Raw genomic sequence first — 22,217 nt, 5'->3', positions numbered from 1 at the left:
CATAGGTACCACAGGGCTCGACTGATGTATAAGATAATGAGCAGTGATGGAGAGAGAGGAATGGGGGGGGGGCTGGGGAAAGGCTTTTTGAATGCAGATAATAGCATATTTGCCTAATAAACCCAATTACAAAGTTTCTTAAAATCGCCTGGACTATTGATTTCTGCAAAGAAAAAATACAACATGGCACTTTAAGAGTCAAAATTATTCCCAAGGATGAAGCTTTATCTGTACAATTTTCAGGATAGGTTCAGTCATCGCAGAAACGTATAAAATGGAAGGTCTTTCCTTTCCTCTTCACATACAACTCGTGCTACAGAGGCCTCATGGGCAGAAAGGAGTAATGTACCTCTAGACGAAAAAAACACAAGGCCGCTACGTGGTCGACTCCCTTAACCTTTGTCAAGCACTACAGGCTCGACATCAATTCTGCACAAGGTTCGGCCTTGGGGGATGGGTAGTGCTGCTTTCCAAGTCCCATTGTGTGCTGACTGAGAATGTTTACAAAGGAAAAATTGTCTCACCTGAAATTTTCCTTTCCTGACGTCCGAGGGCAGCACAGCATCCCCCTTTACTGCTGTCCAATAAGACCCAGATATCATTTAACCAAACTGTGTGCTGCCTTTGGACTATAGGAAAAGAAAATTTCAGGTGAACCAAATTTTCCTCATCTCCTCCCAGAGAGAAAATAGCGCTGAGGCCAGAGTTTACCTGTGACTGCTACACTACTTATTGCTTCTTCTCTATGTTACACAGGATATCTTCATACCATACTGGACTCTTACAGCTCAGAAACAAGCTGCCAAATAGTGATCTCTGACTTTTCCCTGGCCATCCCCATCTAATAGGGCCATTGCTTTATTACTGATAAAGAGTGGGTTCACACTGAGGAATTCAAGCAGAAAGTTTTCTGCTTGAAATTCCTCGCCTATTCAGCTCTGGCAGAATAGGAACAGAATTTGAGCGGAATTGAAGCAGAATTAAAGCCCCATTGACCTCTAGCGGAATCCGGCCAAAGAATTGACATGTCAATTTTCCAGGTGGAAAGTGGATCCGCGGTGGAATTTTCAGCGCGGATATTTCGCTGTGTGAACAGATAAGCGGAAAGCCCATTAAAGCCAATGTACATTCACAATGTTCATTCTTTACGGGCAGAATTCCGTGCGCATTTTGCAGCGGAATCCGCGAGAATTCCTCAGTGTGAACCCATCCATAGGGAGGAAATGCTTCACCCTTTCTAACCAATGTATTTGAGAAAGTGTAGAATTCATACGGAATTGAAATATTTTTTTTTAAAATAAAGTCAGTAAATTTTTTGGACTTCAACCAAAGCCAGCTCCTACTCCACTGCCCTGGTAGTAAGAAAGAGTGTGTGGATAGGGCCCTCAACTGGTAACATATGGCTATTCAGTCATTGATTTGAAGTAACTGTGGAACGGACATCACACAGCTGTAAGAAAACATGTTCCAAAATCGTTATTTCATTAACAATACATGCATTCACTAAAACAGGTCAGAAGAGGCCATGAGTCCTCTTAAAGACTGAGGATTCCACTACTGTACAGTCTATTAAACAGAATTGTTAGCTTTGCCTTGTACAAAGCACATGAACACAGTTCCTGCGATCTAATAAGTCACAACCTGAGGAATAAGCTTGTGCTAGATCAATGAAGAAAAAAAAAAAAAAGTCACATACAACAAAACATTAAAATATATTACACATAGTCTACAACAGCTATGGCCGGGTTAGGCCCTAAACTCATGTCAAAGGAAGAAGCTGTCTCATTAGGGTCTGGCCACTTCTTCACCCAGTACAAGTGAATCTATTATGGAAAACTAAAAATAACCCCCTATAACAGGTTACTGGAACAAGGTTTAAATTTTGACAGTGTGTGCCTTTCCCATGAAACCACACATCAAGTTTACGAAGAAGTTGCAGCACCCATTATCCATTCTGTTTTACAAGGTGACAGAGGCAACATTTTTGCCCACAAACGTCTTCTGGGAAAATATACTTGATAATAGGTCCACTCGTTAAATGCCTTCTGTGATTTTCACATTATGCCAGATGATCTCCTTAAAAGGACAACTCCGGCGGGGACACCCCCCCCCCCCAAAAAAAAAAAACACAGACACACACAGACACCATACTCACCATCCCTCCGGTGACGATCGCCACTCCATTCGCCCGCCGTCCGCCTCACTGTCACCTGCCTCTGCCATCCAGCGATGTCTCTTGCTTCCGGGTCCATGAGAGAGAAAAGGCTGCCAGCGCGCTTGCGCACCGGCAGCCTTTTCATTGGCTGGAGCGCATCACATGGCTTCCAGCAAGCTCAGCCAATCAGGGCTGAGCAAGCTGGAAGCCATGTGATGCGCTCCAGCCAATGAAAAGGCTACTGGTGCGCAAGTGCACCAGCAGCCTTTTCTCTCCCATTCACTCTCAATGAAGACGCCGAGGAGGAAGAAGACCCGGACCGCCCCCAGCTCTGACATCACCCAACACCAGAGAAGAGGACCGTGACGACCGTAATAGGTAATGTATATATTCTTTAACTTCCGGGGTGGGGAGTCGGGGGTCGGAAAGTGGGGGAAGGGGGCCAGACCGGGTATTTAACCACATTACAAAGTTATATAACTTTGTAATGTGTGTTAAATAAGCCAAAAAAAATTTCGCCGGAGTTGTCCTTTAAATCTGAGGGATAATCCCTCAATCCATTCAAGAAGTTCCTAGAATCATTCAGAAGATAATAGCAGGGTAACTTACCTATCCCTGCGCCCCTACAGCGTCACTGGTCACACTCAGCCAGTCCCTTGTTCTCCTGTGCGTCATGACCCTGCTAAGCCAGTCAGTGACTGCAAACAGTCGTTGAGTCACAAGGTCGGGCCAGCCAGTGGCCTGTGAGCAGTGGTGCTGCAGGAACACAGGGATGGGTAAGTATCCCTTGGGCGTTATGATTCCACAACCTTGATTTTAAAAACATTACGCCCAGAGTTCACCTTTAGCCAGGGGATTAGCCCTTAAAGACATTCCAGAATTATTTGAGGAGATACCAAACAAGAGTTTTTATCGCGTGTTTTGGAAGTTTACAGAGAAAAAGGCACAGAGAGAAAAATAAAACCTTTGGAAATATGGAAACTCATCATGTAAGACTAATTTGTAACTTCTAGGTGTTATTGTCTGTGCTCTCCAAAACCGTGATGAAACCTAGTTGATTTAATAATATGCAATACTCTGTGACCATCATGCACCAACTATCTACAAACTATTGACGCACCAAGTACTTAAACGAAAACATTTTAAATGGCACTATGAGCTAGGTACTCTGGATGGTCAATGACATGGGTTTGGAAATGTTTATTACATACATTTTAGACCTCTAGATCCCTACCGTTAAAGCTGCTCTCCGGGGAAAGGGAAATTATTTTCAGTAATAAATAAGTGACGATACAATTTTCCTATTACCTGCGTTACCCAGCATTCATTCACTTTACACCTGCTCATTTTAAATAGCTTTCAACTTATAATTAAAACTCAACATACGTAAACCCCTCTGGGTACGGCTCAACGGATGAGACACACCAGAGATCCAATGTAAGACGATTTGGTGCGATGTTTTCTATCCAGCAATTAAAATATGACTAAAAAAAAAATAAAATCAAAACCTGAAATCGAACCATTAAAAGAATAAAACAAAACATCACATTAGCTATATACTGAATAAACTAAAGATTCAGTTCAATACTGAGAAGCTAACTCTCCCCAAAAAATTGAATTTAAGCTATGTTACCCGTGTATACAGAATAACAAAAATTGATAAGGACAAGAGCAAAAAGTCAAGTTTTTCTCATTCTTTTTTTTTTTTTCCAATGTTCTCAAGCTGACAGATGGTCCAGTTACACACAAAACCTACGAGGAAAGGATTAAGCTTCCAGCTCGGCAGCGTGGAAACAAAATTCAGGTCATAGGTTCTAATCTGTCTTCAATTGCGTCAATGTTGTTCATGACCAAAATAGAATAGCGAGTCAATAACCGACTCCTGAATAATACAGGAGACATCAGTTCCGAAACCGTTCCAGTCAGCATCATATCAAGCGTGCAAGGTGCCTCTGACAGAAATGTAAAAAATATAGTTCTGGTACGATTGGCTTGCATGTTACCATGCATGTAAACAAAGCAAGAAGCCGGCCTTACAAGTCTAAAGGCTTGGTAGCTGGCAGGAAAGTAACTTTTGCTATTGGGTTCTTTGGTGACCCCCTGTAGCGACTATGCTCTCTACCAGATAGGATGCGCTTTGCATTATTATTGGGCGTTGCAGTAGATTTCTTGCAGGAGGACAGGGATATATGCTGATTGGTCAGATCCTCCAATACAGTTTTTTGTGGGTTTGCAGGGCGATTGAGAGAGCTAGGTGTATTCGGTACAGGCTGCTTGGGAATCCTAAAGTTCCCTCGAAAAGAATAAATTGATGAACAATCCACAGAGGATTCGCGCCTTTTCCCCCTGGTTAAAGGCATATCAGATGACAATGATCCATCGCAGCTAACCGCTTTGACCATTGGGGAGGCAGCAGTGTTTTCTTTCTGCTGACTGATGCTCCCCTGTCTTTTTAGCTCCGCCATGGAATTTATGCGGCGGACAGACTGGCGAACAGGTGTACGCTCCAATTTGATGGGGGACTTTAGTTTCGGGATGACCCCATGATCATTTAGGCAGAGTTTATTGAAGTGGTGTATATGGTCCGACACTCTGCTGGTTCTACGGTGAGGCTTAGGAAGAGGATTTTGAGAACCCTGAAAAACAGCTGGGGTGGACACAACCTTTTGCAATATTAACTCTGATACTGCCAGTGTGTCATGGGCATCATCAGAAGCTGGACAGACTGGCTTACTCAAGTCACTAGGTTCCTCCATGAAGCTTTCCTCTTTCTCTTGTGCAAATACATTATCAGCGATGCAGTCACTTTCCTCCACAATCTTTAATACAACTTCTGAATCTTGAGCAGCGCTCTCAGAGCCGCTGTCTTCTGCACTTGGTTCCTTTTCAACAAGGCTATTCTCTTCTTTACGCAACTCCCCTTTGACATCAACGTGCGCCTTGTCCAAGCTTAAATCCTCAGCTGAAGACTCCACATGAGGATCACAGATACATTCGGGACTCTCTTCTACTTCTGCAGGCTTTGAACCCTCAACCACCATATGAAGATCGCTCCCAGATTCTGAAAAAGCCTTTGTGATTCTCTGTACAGTGCTCTGTACCTGACTCTCTCCTTCCTCGCAGAGGGAGGAATTCTCATGTTCTTCAGAGCTTGCTGTAAGGCTTATCTGCTGTTTGGGCATGACGGGGGGCTTCCCAGTCACAAGAACAGGCTCAGAATAGCAGTTTCCAGCATAGAGGTATCCACTTATAGGAGTCTCCTTGTCACACAACTCTCTAATATGAAGCGGACCAGTCCAAGACAGACGATGGTTAGTCTCATCAGATTTTTTAGGGGTCAATAAGTTTTCTTCTGATTTACTTATATTTTTGGGGCCTGTGAAGAGTCAGAAAAACACCATTAACTGTAGTGGAAGACATCCATACAAGCTTACTTGCTTTCATAAATTAAAATTGTTAAACAGCGGGTTGGGCAAAACAACAAGAACACCCTTTGTGTACTTTGAGAACAAAGGAGTTGCAACGTCATGTAGACTATATGGCCATTGGATAAACACTGTTAATTGTGCTGTTCTAAATTTTTTTATTATTTTTTATTTTTAACCCCTTAAGGTCAAAGCCAATTTTCGTTTTTGCACTTTTGCTTTTTCCACTTTAGGTGAAAAAATGCAAGCGCTATGGTCTTTTTAACATAGAGACCCACATGAGCCCTTATTTTTAGCGAAACCAATTGTACTTTGCAATGACAGGCATTATTTTTTCATAACATATGCTGCGAAACTGGAAAAAAATCATTTGCGCTGTCAAATTAAAAAAAAAAAAAAAAAAAAAAAAGGAATTTGTTTTGATTTCGGGGAGTTTTGCATTTACGCCGTTCGCCTATGGTAAAACTGACTTGTTATGCATGTTCCTCAAGTAGTTACGATTACAACGATATGTAACATGTATAGCTTTTATATTATCTGATGGCTTGTAAAAAATTCAAACCATTGTTAACAAATATATGTTCCTAAAAATCGCTCTTCCTATGCTTATAGCGCTTTTATCCTTTGGTCTATGGGACTGTGTCAGGTGTCAGTTTTTGCGCCATGATGTGTTCTTTCTATCGGTACCTTGATTGCGCATATACAACTTTTTGATCGCTTATTAAATTTTTTCTGGATTTGATGCGACCAAAAATGCGCAATTTTGCACTTTGGAATTTTTTTGCGCTTACGCCGTTTACCGTGCGAGATCAGGAATGTAATAAATTAATAGTTCGGGCAATTACGCACACGGCGATACTAAATATGTTTGTTTATTTATTTATAAAATGGGAAAAGGGGGGTGATTTGGACTTTTAATAGGTGAGGGGATTTTTTATTAATAAAAAAAGTTTTGTTTTTATAACTAGAAGTTCCCCTGGGGGACTTGTATATAGACAGCACTGATCTCTCAGAGATCAATGCTGTGTATATACACAGCAAAGATCGATCAGATCGGTCAAAGATTGCTATGGCCTGCTGCAGGCCACAGCAATCTATTGCCGAGCCGGGATCAGCGGCACGCTGAGTGCCGGCCCGGCCAGAAGAACGGATCTCCCCGCGGGGGGGGGGGGGGGGGGGGGGGAGATCCGACCCACTAGACACCAGGGATGTGTTTATCTAAGCATCTAAGTGCAGCTGTCAGGTTTGACAGCTGCACTTAAGAGGCTTAATTAGCCGGCGCGGCAACGTTTTACTCGTCCTTACATTCATAGATGCGATTATGACAACAATAGACCTCAGGAGAAGGAGACAAGTTTACTAAATTATTGTAATTTGCAAAAATATTTGAAGGGATAATCCCATCTCAACTAATTCAGCTAAACTAAGGAATAGGAACTGAAGCACCCAAGTGCCTCTTGTAATTACTGGTTTGACCTAATAAAGGATAATGTTACAGAAATATCTGTTTAGGGAAGAGTCGGTTAATTTACAACCAGATTATATCTTTTTATATCCAAACCCAAAATTACAATTCCTTCCTTTTACCAAATAGCATGTATCCAAACTTCACAGTACTCCAAATCATTTCTCTTCACCTAACACTGAAGCTCAGCTGAGAGCCCATCTCTTACCTGTACTTACAAATGGACTGACAGCTGGTGAAGAAGCAACATCGGTCTTGCTTGAAGAAATATTAAACTCTAGTGAGTTTGCAAGTCTCCAGCCAATGTTTTGAGAGCGCACACTGGAGGGAAACCCAGTGCTCTGAAAGGATTTAACAAAAAAAAAATAGCAAAGGTTAGAAACCTGTCCTGTTAAATGAGGACACATTCGGCAAGATATAATAATACACATAAAAGTAAATCTATAGTAAACAAGTTAGACAAAACATCAGTTTTAATCTCTATACTGCCTACCCCATATATTGATAACTTAAACCTGTAGCAATTGTGCACGTTTAATACTAGAAGTAATCTAACACATTGAGTCAAAAAGACCAATTTTTCCCACCCTGGACATTTTTCTTTTCTTTACCTGTTGGAATCCCTGTATGCCCAAATGGAGGCTGTTTTAAGGAATACTTAATATTTGAATTTATGCATGGAGCACTGACTTTTGCATATGCATATCTAATAGGAAATTTGCTGTGTACCATTCAAGCGCACAAAACACAACTTGACATTTATTGAAGATTCCCCTGTTCCTCGGCTGATGAGAACACCAAAGGCCATCATATCCAAACAGAATGAATTGAGAGGTGGTTGTCCTTAGCTTAGGCGGATAGACCATAAATGTCTACCATGGAAATATTTCATAAATAACACTGGCTACACTATAAAAGATTAGAGGTGGGGTACAGTATGAGTAGAATGTTTTCATGCAGACTTACCACATCCTTGCTACTCTTCCCTAAACTGAATCTCAGACGAAGTGACCGGCGGACCATCTCCGTCCGACTTATTTTAGGAGAGAAGCAGCCTGTTTTCCCCGATTCCACTCTGGTAAAAACATTTGTAAGAACATAAAATAGTTACAAAAATTAGTGTCTGGTAAGCCTGGAATATGTTAAGTGACAACACAGCTATACAGCAAGATTTACCTCTGTACTTTTCGGTTTTCTCGCCTTTTGCTGCGCCTTAGATTGCTAACCGATGGTGAAAAAGAGGATTCTGGGGCTTCAAAGGAAAAACAAGGACTTCCCTCAGCTGCAGCTACACAAGAAGAAAAAAAATACAAAAATAAAAAGATGCCCAAAGTAAATAGTCCTAAACACACCAATAGCTGTAACTCAAACAACAAAAAATAGGAGATCCATAAAGGGATTTAAAAAAAAAAAAAAAAATGCAGGACCATCACAGATAAATATTGTTATAACCTTTCTTTAAAAGGCAATTTGCCTGCCATCTAGTGGAGGTTGCCTGTATTTCAACAGCTAGATACTTTTCATGAGCATTCTGTATGCATGTGCAATATAAGATCCTATGAAGTACATTTATATGTCCCCTCACTGATTTTTTTCATTGTATGGTTCTGTTTCACACCCTTCATGTTAATGAATTTTATTAAATATGGATTATTTAAATAAAGATTATAACAATATTTATCTGTGATTGTTCTGCATTTTTTTTGTGATCCCTTTATGGATCCCCTCTTTGTGGTTGTTTGAGTTACAGGAAGAAAAAAGTAAAACTGTCAATGGTAAAGTTGTCCACGGCTGACCATAACAATCGACCAGGTCACAGCTTTTATTTTCAGTGGGCCTCAGACATGAGAAAGCGATCAGTTGCCCGATATAGCATCAGAATTATTTTCTAAGTATTATAGCACATCCTCTAATCCAGCACTTCTGAAACAGTGTGGCAGGGCTCAGCTGGGCACCAGCTATATGTTAACAAGGTGCTAGCGGAGGCAGTGATGGTATGCCAGTGCCCATTGCAGCCGGCCTTGCTCTTGTAGCTACAGAATTTTGAAATGCAGTGGGATTTAGTTCCTAAAGGGGCAGTCTCATCACCTAAACATGTGTAAGATGATGGGAAATGCAAAAGAAAGCAATTCTGCAAAGGCACTTCACTAGCAAAATTGCTTTTTTTTTTTTTAAGTTTGGTCCCTTTCTCCTGCTGTCATGTTGAAAGCAGTTGCATAGGATCATGACATCCCACGTTTCCAGGGCTTGGATTGTCCCTGGAGGCATATTTAATGTCAGAAAAACATACAGCAGTTTCGAGCGTATTCAGCTTGGCACCGCTGGTTCCCATCCTGTTCCCCCCATGCTCAGCCCAAAAGAAAGAACAGGACGCGGCGGGACTGAGCTGAAAAGGGGGGATGGCACAACCCCCTTAATATTACACTGTGTTAATAGGAAAAGTAAAACTAAATTGTGCCCTCTCTAACCATGCACACAACACACTTGATTCTCCCCTGCAAACTTCTCTACATCTGCTTTTCTCCCTCTCTACAGCCTATGTGAGTTGCCCTCAAAGGATTCTTAACACTATCTAAGCTGGTGTGTAACCCTCTTCCCCCCCCCCCACCCCCCGCTATACAGAACACAAAATCTGTGATGAATTTATCTGCTCTTATTTGTTTTATGGTGCGTTCACACCTACAGGATCTGCAGCTGATTTTCTGCAGCAGATTTCAGTTAAATAACTGAACACAGCATCGCACCCTAAAGGTAAACACATAGGCTATAGGCTACCCATGATCATCTAGTTATCCCATATCCTGTGACGTCACCAGGAAGTGGTGAGCTGCATGGGCTGGGCACCATCGTAAGGGTTCTGGCAGGGAATCAGGGCGGGCAGGCAGGCAAACTTTTACCCTCTACCTGCGCCTCTCTCTCTGCCTGGCCATTTCCTCCGACAACCCCTTTAATAGGAAAAAATACCATATTTACCTGAAGCTGGTGTTGAGCCTCCACCAAGGAGACTGCTTGGCAGCAGATCAAAAGTCAGATTCTGTTTAATGGATTTCCTCTTTTTAGTAGAAAATCCCTGTGCAGAGTCTAAAGGCAGCTTTCTTTTTGCACTTGGTGTAAGAATTAACGGAGTTACCATGGAACTCAGCACTGGAAGAAAGAAATTACAGAGTCAAACATGTGACATAGAAATCTGCACATTAGAAATTATTAGACATTAGTCATACAGTATGTTAGAAGCCGGCCTCAATCTGGGTCATTCAAGAAGTGGTTAGAGAAGGAATGAAAGCATTTTCTATGCAAGGAGCTCAAGCCATAGGCAGAATGCACTTATTCTAATATCAGGCATTCAGGCACATTTTCTTTTTATAGTGCAAACAAACAAACCCAAAAAAGGTTTCATATACATTGAAAGGTGCATAAATTTGTGTTTATATCCATGAACGCTGAATAAACTTCATGTACATGCAGCAGGCTAAGAAAGTCCAGCAAAACATGCATGACTGTACTGAGAGGTTGTAACGATAATATATTCTATGGATTAGGAGATGTATCTGAAACCCTTTATTTTCTATAGCGAGTTACAAAAGTCAAGCAGCCAGCATCCTACGAAGTATTGGTTACTACCAGTTACCTACCAGTCCTGTCTGTCTGAGGAGTAGAGGAAGGTGTTCTATTAGTTTTAAGTTTATTCAATGCTCCACTAACAAAATCTGAAATGCAAGATATATACTAAGTATTCTTTCATAAAAGCGAGTGCTGCACAGAAAGTGTTCACTCCCATTAGGAACGACAAGTAGCATCATAGAAAACTTTGAAGTGTCACTGTCTAATTTTTTTGCAGAAATTTAGTACAGGCGATTTTAACAAATTTTGTAATTGGGTTTATTAGACGAAAAAAGGAATTTTTATCATAAAAAAGCAGTTTGAAGCTCTCCCCGTCTTCATGGTTTTTTTTATAGAGAGGGGAGGGGTTGAGGGAGATGCGGCACCAAAACAGGACAACAAAGAGTTAGAAATTACATCACTAGGCTATCTCCTCTGAAGTCAGCACTGACCTCTGAATCCTTTGTTCTCTGCTGGCAACTAATCTCCGCCCCCCTCCCTCCCCTAGAACAGACAGGGCCCGACTGATGTAAAAGAGTCAAGATTTCCTGATAATGAGCAGTGGATGAGAAGAGGAGGGGGGGGGGGGACCGGGGCAAAGTCTTTTTTTAATGCAGATAATAGCATATTGGCATAATAAACCCAATTACAAAGTTTCATAAAATCGTCTGTATTATTGATTTCTGCAAACAAATAAATAAATACAACAGTGGCACTTTTAATAAGAATGCTCCATTCATCTATATTTGATACAAAAAGCAGGTTTAACCTAGTAGTGCAGCAGGGGTATGCAAGGTCACTGTTTCACTGTAGTAGGCCATATAAGTGATTGAAATTTTTTTTTTCTGTTTTCACCCACAAATGCCTGCTATGTGAAAAAACACAATTTACAGACAATTTTTGTTTAGTTTTTCATTGCATGGCAGATTAAACAAATCAGTGGCATCTTCTTTGTTGCTTATTTTTGTTGGTTGAAGTTTGTGTGGTATGTCTCTTCCCGTTGATTTATTATTTGCAATACTTTTATTAGCTGAATTACTGGTGTCATATTTGATCTTGTAATTTTCCACGGCATATAATATTATTCAGCAAAGATTACCTCCAACACTTCTCCGCCTTCTTCTTTTCCTCTCTCCAGGAGACTCTACATCTTCTTCAGATGCCTCGGGTCCAGGAGTGTCAGCTCCCACATCCACTCCCAGCATGCCTGGGATCTTTTCAAGTAGAAACTCAGGAACACATCCTGCAAAAAAAAAAAAAAAAATGAAATATAAAAAAAAAAGCACAGTAACTTAAGAGTATACCAATTCTGCACAAGACTATTCAAGAGGGGACCTGTCCAATGCAGCAAGTTACTCTGCACCCATTATGTAGAAGGCATGCTGGATGGTCTCAGGTTCACTAAGACAGTAAGAATTATTCAGCACAAATGTCAGTGAATGGCAGCATGGCTGAGGTGGAGACAGCTGAGGAAGTAAAGAAAAGTTAGCAAAACACTGCTGATAGAAACCAACTAAGGGCAACATCTGCAAGAAGTTTGTATGATCTTCCAGTGTTTGCAAGGGTTTCCTTCCCCACAAAAAACATACAGATAGGCAAGCCCTAATGTGGACAGGGACCAAAACTGACAAATCTATGTGAAGTGCTGCAGAATCAATTGGTGCTGTGTAAATAAAGGAATTATTATTAAATTGCTAAACACTTTTAGTTTAGCATCTTACCGATATCTGCAGGATGGTCTATAAGTGTTTTTACAATCGCTGCTTGAATACGTAACTTCTTCTCTGTGCTGGGAGAGATCTTCTCGCTGTCATCCGAATGTAGGAGATTAGGAGCAAATATCACTGCCAGGTTATTGCTGTCCATTCTATTTTCTTGATATCTGCAGGGAGATGGTAAATACAGTTATTTGTCCTTGAACACGAAAAAGACCTCAAAAGAGATTCCCGCCCCATAAAACATATTTTAATTTAGTAATAGCAAGAAAGAACGAAAATAAAAACACAGTAACTATAATATACTCTCCTCTCCCTGTCCAGTGCTGGCTCTGTTTACTCCCATTTGAACACGAAAAAGACCTCAAAAGAGATTCCCGCCCCATAAAACATATTTTAATTTAGCAATAGCAAGAAAGAACGAAAATAAAAACACAGTAACTATGATATACTCTCCTCTCCCTGTCCAGTGCTGGCTCTGTTTACTCCCATTTTTAGTTACCATATTTTCCGTTGTAAAAGACGACCCCTGACTTTTAAGAAGATTGTCAGGGGTTCGCATTATACGTTGGAAAATGTTAACCCCTGCCTGACCGCAGCCCTGACCCCCTCAGGCAGGGGTTCACTGCAGCTAAATTAAAAAACAAACAAAAGTTAATCCACCTGGGGCCTGTTCCCGGCGTCCGCGTGTCTCCTGGCCCAGGCAGTGTGACGTACACTCCCTTTGCTGGGGACCCCCAAAGCTCTCCCGAACAGCCGGGCGTCTCATCGGAGACGCTTGGCTGTCGGGAGAGCTTTGGGAGAATGACAGAGGTTTCGGTTACTTCCAGAGTCTCAGTCATTCTCCCGAAGCTCTCCCGGCTGTTAGTGTACGTCACACTGCCTGAGCCGGGAACGGGCCAGGAGACGCACGGAGGCCAGGAATGGGCCCCAGGTGAGTTAAGGCCTCGTTCACACGTAGCAAAACTAGCGGAATTGTCCGCCGTGGAATGCCTTTAGCATCCCTCTCATAATGGGAGTCTATGGGAGGCGCGCGCTGCTTTTCTTACAGCGTCTCTCCACGCTGAAGAATGAACATGTTCATTCTTCAGCGCGGGGAGAGCAGCAGCCCGCACCTCCCATAGACTCCCATTATGAGAGGGAGGCTAACGGCATTCCGCTGCAGAATTCCGCTGGTTTTGCTACGTGTGAACGCAGCCTGTGTTTTCTATAATGGTAGCCCCATAGGGTGGGGATGCCGCCATTTTTTAGCCCCAACCCCACACACAGTATGGGGCAACTATACACCGAAAAATACGATACTTGCCACACTAATGCATGGTCTCACCTCTACTGATGATGTTCCAATCCCACTGTAGCCTCAGTGACTGGCTCCAGTAGGATCAGGCCATCACCAGCATAGCGAGAGCATCATCAAGGTAACAAAAGCCAGAACAGAGGTCAATGCTAGACAGTAGGAGAGTAAAGCATAGTTAGTTATGTTGGATCCAGAGCAGCAAACTGCTTTTTAAAGTAAACCCTTCTACAGGGGTAATAAGAAATATGGCGAAATCTTCCTTCCCTTTTATCAACAACAAAACACTCACCTTCTGGACACAGCATGCAGAAAGTTGAAGAAGTATCGCAAGATGGATACTGTCTGGTCAGACATTAGGCAGGAGATGAGCATGGTTGCAGAAGTCCTCTCCTCAACACTTCCCAAATTCTGGGCCTTGGACAAAGCGTCCTGAAGATCTGCAGGCAGTATAGGATCCGGTAATTCCCTGAAGAACTGCTTGAGGATGCTAGCGACATCATAAGGAGGAGCTTCTGACAGACCATCCTCTCCCTTTTCCAGTTTTGACTACAGAAAGCAGAGATGTTTTATTGTTACCTGTTCAAATTTTATGTTCTTTTAATATAGTGCCATTGAGGGTATCTTACCCCTTTTAGTACTAGTGTTCCTTTCATTCTTCAACAACTTAAAGGAGAAGTCCGGCCATGTGAACAAATTATCCAAACTCACCCCTCTCTGTGCCTCTACAACACTGGATCAACACTCCGGGACCTACTGCAAAGCTGACGTCACTACGACACCACTGCAGTCATAGATTGGCTGAGCACGCAATCCATGAGCCCGGATGAGCATTTTCTCGAGTCCCCTTAGTCCCAAAGCCTGTCACGCAGCGTGGGCACGGGGAAGGTAAGCAATGACTGATTGTTGTGTTCTCCCCTGCCTGTGAGATTTTTCAAAATGGCCGGAATTCTCCTTTATAGGCAGCAAATCCATGCAAGGACAGAAATAAGAAGTGAATGACAATACCATAAGCCTAAATATTCATTGTGTGAAACTGGGCCTACCTTTAAGTGTTTCTGCCTCACAACAGACCCAGACTTCCTAAAAAGTCCTTCAGTGTGTACATGATCCTCCAGGTACTTGCAAACAACAACGAGAAACCTGTCAGACATAAGGACAATGTTTGAATGATTCACACAGAAATAGGTCTACTCATTTAATTTGAATTCAGAACGTTTTATTCAAGTGAATAATATCAAAAACCACCATTTGTTACACAGTTATATGTCACCTAAATGTTCTTTTACCGATTAGAGTCAGATTCTAAAGTTCTTTTATTCTAATCGGTTTCTATTTTCTGACTTTTGTTGTGGGGGCTGCCATATTGCCTGGGCTTTTAACAGCGTTTAGTGACATGCTTTACTACAAGAATCATGGACATAGACAACAATAGACAGACTGTGCCCTTGAGATCAATGTGAAACAACATTGAGCACATTCTGTGACCTCTGAAAAGGTCATTTCACAGGGAGCTGCTATTTTCTTGTATTGATGCTATTAAACTGTGACATTTTCTTAAGACACATTCCCTTTAAGGGTTTGAAATGAAATATGGGATATTTAGGATTGGAAGGAAAAAAAAAACAGCTACTGTACTTTCATGCAAAAAATAGCACAACCCCTGCCCTCAGGTTTTATGTAGAATTACAATTCACCTCCATTCACTTCAATGGAGCCAAACTGCAAACCGAAACCGGGGATAAGAGTGGAGCAGTTTCAGGAATAAAGCGGCAATGTTTTCTATGCTTTGATAACCCATTTGATGCTGTTGCATCTAAACGCATTGAATAGACCGGTGCTATTTATTAGCAGTAGTATGCTGAAGGTAAGATCTGAGGATCACATAATTTCGCCATTGGCTTTAAATGACATTATAAAATACAATCACTGAAAAGAAGCTCAAATAATATTCCTGCTTATTGACATGTCAGTAAATAATTCACTCACGATGGTATATTTCCATACACTGGAATATTCACGTGTGGCAGGGTATGAAGAGGCACGCCAAACACCTTACCCTAAATAAGAAAGGGTAAACAAAGTTACTTGTACTAACAAAAAATGTTTAAATAAAAGCATGTATACCAAAACAAGAAATAGATAAAACAAACAGCAATGAAAACCTGTAGTTAGAAGCAGAAAAAGTGACTACAGTATGGTTATTGTACAAGATTTCTCAAATCCAAGCTGCCACAAAGGAAGGTATAGGAGGGATCTCAGGACAAAATGATCTATTGTCCACAAGGCTATTAAAAGGCTGTAAACTAAATTGTCAGATGGACAGGATGGACATTTGCAAAATGGGAAAGGGGGGGGGGGGTGAACGCTAGGGGTGTGTTATTAGGGGCTTCATAAACACTTCATTAACGGGCAATCCAATAGTAAAAGCCCTATATCTAAACAACTAGGTGGGCAAAAAAGTCAAAACACCGGGGATTGGGCAACCTGAATGATAAATAACCATTTTTAGACTGTCCATATGTCATCATTAAAGAAGCAGTTCACAAAAATTATTATTGGCCCCCCTGGTAGGTGCTGGTACGTGTCTTGCGGCCCGGCTTTAATTCCGGTCCCGCGGCACGGTTCATATCCAGCGTGCACTCACTTCAGCTTCTGCAGTAACTCCTCTGCTCTGCCTTGTAATTGAACGCCGGAAGTCACGTGCATCCATAGAGAATGCATTGAAGTGCGTGAGACCTGGCGTATAATCACAGGATAGAGAAGAGTAGTCACAGCAGAAGCTGATGTGAGCGCGCACCGGATTTGAACGGTACCGCGGGACACTGATCAGCTGCGTTGAGTATACGTGCCTGCGCCTACCGGGGGGCCAATAATATTTTTTGGTGAACTGCTTCTTTAACGTAACTAGAGCATTTTTGTAACCAAAATTACCTACTATGGCTGCATATCGTTCCCTAGGTCCTAGTAAACCGCATGGCCTAAACTGTGAGCAGTGGTTGGGTAAAAATGTCATAGGTCACCTGAGTGCTCTCCATTACCAGCCTCACTGTTCCTCAGCAGAGATAGTAGACTCGGCCTCTCTTCCCAAGGCAGATTACTACAGCTCGGCCTCTCTTCCCTAGGCAGATTACTACAGCTGGCTGGTCACAGGATCTCTTCCTACACTGAGGTGAGATAAGCTCCTCAGTCTGACACTGATGCGACTACTGACCTCATGCTTAGGGGCATCATCTGACTGTCACACTCCAGGCAGCTTTCTCTTCCTCTAAGCCATCTATCCCTGCATAACTTATTGAGCCATATACATGAACGAGCTAAAGGAACATAACGCCAGAGCCCAAAGCCACTGCAGATTAGGAAGTTATTAGCTGCATCTGAGAACAGATCACCATTGGTGCCCTTTGTTCCTTCCACTGTAAACCATTTCCCAGGTATAAACAGAAGGTGACTCTCCCAGTACACAGCCATGATGTTCCCAATACACAACCATTTACTAATAGAGAAAACACCAGCAGAGACAGAAAGGACAATGTGTTACACCTCTCTATACAATCTGGTATAGTAACGAAGTATCCTGTGTTATTTACAAAGTACATACAAGAATGGGCACACATCCTTCTATCGACGTTGTACAATGTAGAAGCTCTAGAGACATCTTTACCTGAAGAGAAAGAAACATGAGACTGCTCTTAGCTTCCATGAAAGAGGAAATGAACTATAACTTCCCCAGACGACATTATATTATATGTTCTATTCAGCAGTGTGCTCCATCAATGGCAGCACTTGTTGTAGCTACACCACTAATAGGAAGAGCGTGCCTCCTGCTTTGGGCAATCCACAATGGTTTTAGAAAAAATCTATTTGTAGACCTTGCAAAAAGTCACAAATCTATCTATTACATCCATATATTCCAATAGGCTATAAAGACTGTATACATAGATATAACCAAATTTACATAAACTAAGCATATCGGCTTGGCAGTCAAATTATACGCAGCCGCCTTTGATCTCCATGCTGGTCCCAGTTTCTTCTCCCAGCTTTACAGGACTGGATCCAGCTTTTCCCAGGCACTTGGGGTGGAGGGCCAGGGAGCGGCACGGAGATGAAAGGCAGCCGGCGTATAAGCCAAATGCTGGGCAAATGAAGTGCCTCGCTTCGTTTGTAATGTAAATTTGCTCATCTCTAGTTATAGACCGTGTTGTTCGAACCTGTCAAAATGTTCGGGTTCAGCAATGTTATCTGAACCCTCAGCGTTTGATTTCCCGCAGCTGCATAAAGTTCACTCAACACTAGTTAGAGTGCGGGATAACATTTTTAAAGTAAATGTGACAAACTGACGCAAACAGTGCACAGCCTTTGGTTGACGTCCGTTATTACAGAATTCAATTCTGAAAACAGAATTTGTGCGTGCCACTTTTTCCTCCTCTAGTTGAATAGAGAGAAAATCTGACCCACTAAAATGAACGGTACACATCCATCTGTTTTTCTGATACCTGAATACAACAGACAAACCACTTTCTGAAGACCTATCCCCTTTACATTCTGCAATATATTCATCCATAATGAAGAGAACATAGGAGTTCCTGTCTTTTGTCTCTTCCTCTGATGCTTCCTGTAACAGGATACGTGCCATACATCCCTACGGACATCACACCTATTCTAGCTATTGTGCTGGATCTGACAGAGTTTTCATTTTAATTTAGCAGTAATACGCTGGGTGTTGAGCAGTCATCCGGCTGTGTGCGGCGCTCATGATAGTTATACCCAAATCTTCCCTCCAGACACATAATATACTAGAATATGTACAGCTCACCGGCAGGCTGTATTGTTAAGTGTCACTGTCGTTAGTGTAAGTGTCATTGTCGTATTTTTTTTTTTTTTTTGCAGAAATCAATATTCCAGGCTATTTTAAGAAACCTTGTAATTGGGTTTATTAGGCAAATATGCCATTATCTGCAATTAAAAAAAGACTTCCCCAGGTCCCCCCTTCCCCCTCCTCTCTCTCATTCACTGCTCATTATAAGGACATCTCGACTCTTTACACAGTGGGACCTGTGTGAAAGCTGCTATTCAGAGGTCAGAGAGGTCAGTGCTGACTTCAGAGGAGATAGCCCAGTAATGTAGCTGTAAATTAAAGGCCCTATTCCACCAACAGATCTGACGACAGATTATCTACCAAAGATTTGAAGCCAAACCCAGGAGTGGATTTGAAAAGAGGATAAAACCAGTCTTTCCTTTATGACCTGTTCTCTGATTATAGTCCATTCCTGGGTTTGGCTTCAAATCTTCAGATCTGGGATCTTCAGATAGGTGGACTAGGGCCTTAACTCTTTGTTGTCCTGTTTTGGTGCCTCATCTCCCTTCACCCCTCTCCTCTCCATAGAGAACAATGAAGACGGGGGGAGAGCTTCAAACTGCTTTTTCATGATAAAAATGCATTTTTCGGCTAATAAACCCAATTACAAAGTTTCTTGTTGATTTCTGCAAAAAGGAAAAAAAAAAAAACTAACAACAGTGACACTTTAAATTACACCCCTCATACACCTATGCTTACATACTGAGGTGTTTCTGCTAACTTCATTATCACCGCAACACAAGGTAAACAGGACTGTGCAAAACACACACACAAAGTCCAGCAGAGCTGCATGGCTGCAATACTAAGGAAGCCAAACAGACTCATGCATGGTCATGAAGGTAGGAAGCCTTGGCTCAACAGCTGTTGCAAAACTATAACTCCCATCATGCCTGGCTGTCCAGGTATGATGGGAGTTGTAGTTTTCAACAGCTGGAGAGCCAAAGTTTCCTACCCCGGTCTGTGGAGAGAAGGAAAAACCTGAGGCGTGAGTCCTCACTGTAATACTGCAGATCTGTATAGGTTAGTGTATGTGTGAGCCTGCAGGTCCAGGCCTGATGTAAACACTGTGTTACACGCTGACTACATGCTATACATTCCAGCGACCTCACACCGCCATATGCCTGAGGATAAGGTTTTTTTAGTGTATGCAATAAAAACCAAAACACATCCGCGCTCAGATCGGCTGCATATATCACCAATCCATATGCAAGAGCAGAGATGAATGAGACGTTTTGGGGTTTTTTTTTCAGACTTTGAATTTCGAAAAAACACAGCCAGATGCTGAGACCCCTGCTAGAGGCAGAAGCCCCCTCCCTGCTACTGTATAGTATAGGGAGGGCCACAACTAATGCAAATAGAATCAGTCAGATTTTTGGGGGTTAAGGTTGCACCTAACGCATATATTGATAAAACCACAGCCATTGTATAAAGGCCGTGATTATGGCGAAAATATATGTTACCTATAGCGGCCGCAGAAAACCCTGTCGGTGCACACTATGGGGTGAGCGGCTCCGGCTGCTTGCTTCATAGTTTGCTGTGGGGAGTTCTGATGCGGGTGTGCACGGATGCGTCTGCATCAGAACTCTGTGACTGCAAAGATCACCCGGCCAGTACTGCAGTGCCGGCCGTTCCGCGACTGGTCGGTCTTATACTTTGTGTGAACATAGCCTTATAACGTAACGAGTGCACATGATCTATAGTAGGGGCAGGGAACCTTGGCTCTCCGGCCTGTTGCAAAACTACAACTCCCATCATGCCTGGACAGCCAAAGTTTAAAGAGGCCCTGTCACCCCCCCCATGCCAGGGTGACAGGCTCCCGACCCCCCGTTACAGCCCCCTATACTCACCTGGTCCGGTCGGGTCACGGAGATATGAGCGCCCGAAGCCCGGCACGCGCGCGCTCACAGGAGAGTCTGACGCTCATAGAGAATGAATGGGGAGTCCGATGCTCCATCATTCTCTATGGGCATCAGACTCCGCCGTGCGCCGGGCGCTCATATCTCCGTGACCCGACCGGATCAGGTGAGTATAGGGGGCTGTAACGGGGGGGTCGGGAGCCTGTCACCCCGGCACGGGGGGTGACAGGTCTCCTTTAACTTTGGATGTTCAGGCATGATGGGAATTGTAGTTTTGCAACAGCTGGAGTGCCAAAGATTTCCTACCGTGATCTATACATATATAGCTATACTCGGTCACCCTGATATATATAGCTTTACTCAGTCACCCTGATACATATAGCGCTATACTCAGTCACCCTGATATAGAGCTCTATATCAGGGTAACTGAGTATACCTACATATATATGTGTAAATATATCAGGGCGACAGAGTAATATATATATATATATATATATATATATATATAGATATATAGAGAGAGAGAGAGAGAGAGAGAGATACTCTGTCGCCCTGATATATTTACATATACATACACACACACATATATATATATATATATACACAGCTATACTCGGTCGCCCTGATACCCAGTCTGTGGCCAGCGATGACATATATATATATGTCATCGCTGGCCACAGACTGGGTATCAGGGCGACCGAGTATAGCTGTATATATATATATATATATATATATATATATATATATATATATATATATATATATAGCTATACTCGGTCGCCAATACCCCGCCTGTGGCCAGCGATGACCATATATATATATATATATATATATATATATATATATATATATATATAGCTATACTCAGTAGCCCTGATACCCCGTCTGTGGCCAGCGATGACCATATATATATACACATATATATATATATATATATATATAGCTATACTCAGTAGCCCTGATACCCCGTCTGTGGCCAGCGATGACCATATATATACACATATATATATATATATATATATATATATATATATATATAGCTATACTCAGTAGCCCTGATACCCCGCCTGTGGCCAGCGATGACCATATATATATATATATATATATGTATAGCTATACTCAGTAGCCCTGATACCCCCCACACGTCGTACAGCCATGTACCAGCACACGACACGTTTCGCAGCTCCTCATACTTACACTATGGCCGCCTCCCTTGCCAGGCTCTGCCCGCACCTTGCTGTTCCAGTGTTTTATCTTGATGCCATAGGAGCGGAGGTGCTGGATAACTGCCAGCCGTGCCAGGCTCTGATAGTCAGGCGTCTGCTTCATTATTACAACTATCTAGCAGCACTATAGCTAACTGTTCACACTAGTACCCTGTACCGCACATATAACTTGCACATAGACCACCCAACGCCTTCTGCCCTATTCATGCCCCGTGCCCAGCACACAGCCCACTCACTACTCTCCTTATAGCCCGGCACCTCCACGTAACCTTCCGCCCGCCGCTTCACTTCCCGCAGCCATCTCACTTGCTTTGCCCTCTCACACACTCCTCTCTGCCTTCTCCCTCTCTCCGCTCGGTTTCCTCTCTACCCGCTCTCGCCTGCTACGTTTTGATTGGTCAGCGCTAGTTCAAATCTCAGGACCCCCCCTGCTGGTTGCCGTAGTAACAGGGCTGCCCCGAGCCGCGCCTGATCAGGCAAAATAATCGGCGTTTGAACGTCATGGTGTCACGTGACACGGTAACAGAAGCCTCTGTCAGTCAGGCAGGCAGGGCCGGCGGCGGGAGGACACGTGACGTGTCCGGGAATAGAAGTCACCTATATGTATAGAGATAGAATACATG

The 22,217-nt window shown here is 42.7% G+C and overlaps 1 protein-coding gene across 2 annotated transcripts; it reads right to left on the bottom strand.

Annotated features, from left to right (window-relative positions):
- Nucleotides 1–2,692: 2,692 nt before the first annotated feature.
- On the bottom strand, nucleotides 2,693–22,058 carry ARHGAP11A (Rho GTPase activating protein 11A). 2 transcript variants are annotated; one of them, XM_069949458.1, is made up of 12 exons: nucleotides 21,566–22,058; nucleotides 15,644–15,714; nucleotides 14,701–14,797; nucleotides 13,947–14,203; nucleotides 12,367–12,527; nucleotides 11,745–11,888; nucleotides 10,678–10,752; nucleotides 10,019–10,189; nucleotides 8,222–8,333; nucleotides 8,012–8,120; nucleotides 7,254–7,386; nucleotides 2,693–5,531 (listed from the first exon to the last, which is right to left on the bottom strand). In XM_069949458.1, exons 1-12 carry the CDS (start codon nucleotides 21,695–21,697, stop codon nucleotides 4,189–4,191), a joined length of 2,805 nt encoding a protein of 934 aa, XP_069805559.1. In that variant the 5' UTR covers nucleotides 21,698–22,058; the 3' UTR covers nucleotides 2,693–4,188. The 2 variants fall into 2 exon arrangements, with proteins under 2 accessions (XP_069805559.1, XP_069805561.1); XM_069949460.1 differs by lacking the exon at nucleotides 10,678–10,752.
- Nucleotides 22,059–22,217: the final 159 nt, after the last annotated feature.

The sequence above is a fragment of the Dendropsophus ebraccatus genome, chromosome 13 (genome assembly GCF_027789765.1).
Source record: "Dendropsophus ebraccatus isolate aDenEbr1 chromosome 13, aDenEbr1.pat, whole genome shotgun sequence".
Classification (NCBI taxonomy): domain Eukaryota; kingdom Metazoa; phylum Chordata; class Amphibia; order Anura; family Hylidae; genus Dendropsophus; species Dendropsophus ebraccatus.
This window is presented reverse-complemented; position numbering and strand designations above follow the sequence as displayed.

Bases quoted from the DNA above. Each gene is read 5' to 3' on its own strand.
- ARHGAP11A (XM_069949458.1), bottom strand. From the start codon at position 21,697: ATGAAGCAGACGCCTGACTATCAGAGCCTGGCACGGCTGGCAGTTATC. The intron at 14,204-14,700 runs GTAGGCCCAGTT...TGCTTTCTGTAG, and splicing joins TGAGGCAGAAACACTTAAAG to TCAAAACTGGAAAAGGGAGA. The intron at 8,121-8,221 runs GTAAATCTTGCT...TGTTTTTACCAG, and splicing joins GAAAACCGAAAAGTACAGAG to AGTGGAATCGGGGAAAACAG.